This window comes from Montipora capricornis, chromosome 6, assembly GCF_036669925.1.
Source record: "Montipora capricornis isolate CH-2021 chromosome 6, ASM3666992v2, whole genome shotgun sequence".
NCBI lineage: Eukaryota > Metazoa > Cnidaria > Anthozoa > Scleractinia > Acroporidae > Montipora > Montipora capricornis.
In genome coordinates this window covers 52,196,663-52,199,162 of record NC_090888.1, presented here as the reverse complement: position 1 = coordinate 52,199,162, position 2,500 = coordinate 52,196,663, and the positions used below count along the sequence as shown (strand labels likewise).

The following is a 2,500-nucleotide window of genomic DNA, read 5'->3' as shown; positions in this document are numbered from 1 at the left end:
TCCCCGCGCAGCCATGTAATATTCTCTATATGTACCATCATCAACAATCATCAACCATCTTTCACTTTGAACAGAATGTTTTTGTGATGGTTGATGATAGTAAATGTAAATAACTGTTATGTCCATTTTAACACCTGGCAGGCATGATAGTCAGCAATAGTTTGTTGAGGACCTGGCAGTTGAGAATGGTGCAAAAAGGTTGACACGCCCTGGCTAAATTGTTAATAAATATCATCAAATCATTTGCCCAGGCAAATCATCGATAATGTTTTAAGGCAAAAAAAGCTCTCAAACTATGACAATGCACATCACAAAAAGTTTGACCGGAACCTTAATTTTTTAAAAGACTTCTTTACCTGTCCCAACATGTGCCAGATCACCCTCCTGCTCAGGAAGATGGCAATGAACCAAGCAAGATGCAAGTCAACCATGTGAACATTCTGCAATGAATAAAATTAATGTTCTTTTATATTAGAGTTGCATAACTTTTGACAAACTGGAAGAAACACTTAATTCTTGGAGCACCCATTTGCTTCATCTATGACAGGTTGTGCATTACTCGATGGGGGAGAATTATGTTATTATGTTCGCTTGTTCTTCGCAGACTTTTCTGAAGAGTTTCAGATTTAGTACACCACAATGGACTAATGCGTGAACTTGACCTCCTTGGGGTGGAAGAGTACTTTGTCATGTAGATCACAAAAGTTGTAATAATGTACATGTATTTTAATTAGTGGTTTACTTCCTAAATCTGTGGTGCCTCACAGGGGTAGGGCTCCTCTATTATTCACTAATATTACTGAATCGACTGGTCACCCAGCATCAGGGTGAAATATGTAGATGATAAGTTTAGGATATACATGAAAGTAATTGTATGAACACAAGTGCATTTCGGGATTTATGGGCAAGAGTGATGTTTTGAAAGTTCTGCAAATTGCACGAGCCTTATATTTGAGAACTCTTCTCAAAACATCACAACTTACCATATTAAATCATGAAAGGCACGAGCAAGTTCATACGATTTGTTGTTTATTATACACTCAACTGAATCAACCATCGCTTTGCAACTCCATGGAAACTTCTGTATTGCACTCTGTAACCTATTTCTGCATTCATCATTGGCCAATCAGAATGCAATATTAATTTTTGTTGAGTTAATAATTTAATTGCATACAAAGTCATACCATAATGCTCACCCTAAAAGCTAAAGATATTTGCTTCTTTGTGTCAGAGCACCTTCACAATTCCGAAATTAGCTTAGGGTGGCCAAGCAAAGTTTTTGCGTGTGCTCTTGCTAATGCAATGCAGCACAAGCCCAATGATTGCAAAAAAATAAACATGGCTTCAATACAGCAATCATTTTTATTAGGTCAATGCTTCTGCTATCTGTACTATTTTTCCTCTCTCACTACTTGCGCAAAAAAATCTGCATAGGCATTGTTTTCGACAAACAATGGTTATGCAAAAGTTTTGGGGGGTAATAGAGGTGTATTATGGGCTTGTGCAAGTAGTGAAAAATTGAACAAAGTGTTTTGATGGTTTTAGTCTTTTATGAGAAAATATTAAAATGTACCGTATTTACCCGTGTATAAGTCGACCCCGTGTATAAGTCGACCCCTCATTTTTGATGGCAAAAAAAGCAACTTCTTAATTTCTTTGTTAAATGTTACTGGGACACTAATCTTGTATTCTTCGATTTCTGGAAATGTGGATACACAAAAAAAACAGGGCCTCATGCGCTTAATAGTGTTGTGGTTCAGCAGTTGTTGTACATGTATATGCAGGCATTTTGTCCTTGAGTTTCGAAAAAGTTCTCAGAAAATCGAACATGTACATGGTTGTAAACCTCAAACTAACCTGTTTCGTTGTTCAACGATAAAGGGCTTTAGAGGATAAGCACAACATCACAGAAGCAGGAGACAATCTTTGAAAATAACTTGGGAACAATGTGGAAATGTGCAAGGTTTAATTGGGCCTTGACTTGTAATTTCTCACATGACAAACAAAACAAAACTCATAAACCAAACAATACGAAGTTTGCAAAAGCATTTAAATCAGCCAGGTTTGTATAAAGAATACCAATCATTAACAATCATTACCAACCAGCATTTTCACGCAACACGAGTGACACTGCTTGCACGCAAACACAAGGTATTGCGCCAGGTTACTAAGCCGTTGAATGATCGCGTTTGTTTGAAGAAACAGAAATGCCTTTTAGAGCTTTCCGCCTTTGGAAAACGAAAATTTCCAGTGTTTATTTCATATTTGCGCTTGTGAGTATCTTCAACATTTAGATTTGGACAATTCCTTTTTCATTTCCACTGGAATTGCTTACATTCATTTTGAAGTCTTTTGTCGGCTTTGTCCACTGCGTTCGTTATGCCCAAGACAACATTATTATCAATGTTAATTTTGAATAAATTACTTAGCTGGAACTTGGCTCAAAATCTTTGACCCGTGTATAAGTCGAGGGCGATTTTTGGAGCTTCTTTTGAGGCCA

General features: G+C 37.0%; 1 protein-coding gene across 1 annotated transcript in view; it reads right to left on the bottom strand.

Annotated features, from left to right (window-relative positions):
* LOC138052457 (transmembrane protein 39A-like) overlaps positions 1 to 2,500 on the bottom strand; it is a 20,826-nt gene that overhangs the window by 12,281 nt on the left and 6,045 nt on the right. The window contains exon 3 of the mRNA XM_068898963.1: positions 357 to 440. Coding sequence (XP_068755064.1) covers positions 357 to 440 — 84 coding nt within the window. The remainder of the gene's footprint in view (positions 1 to 356; positions 441 to 2,500) is intronic.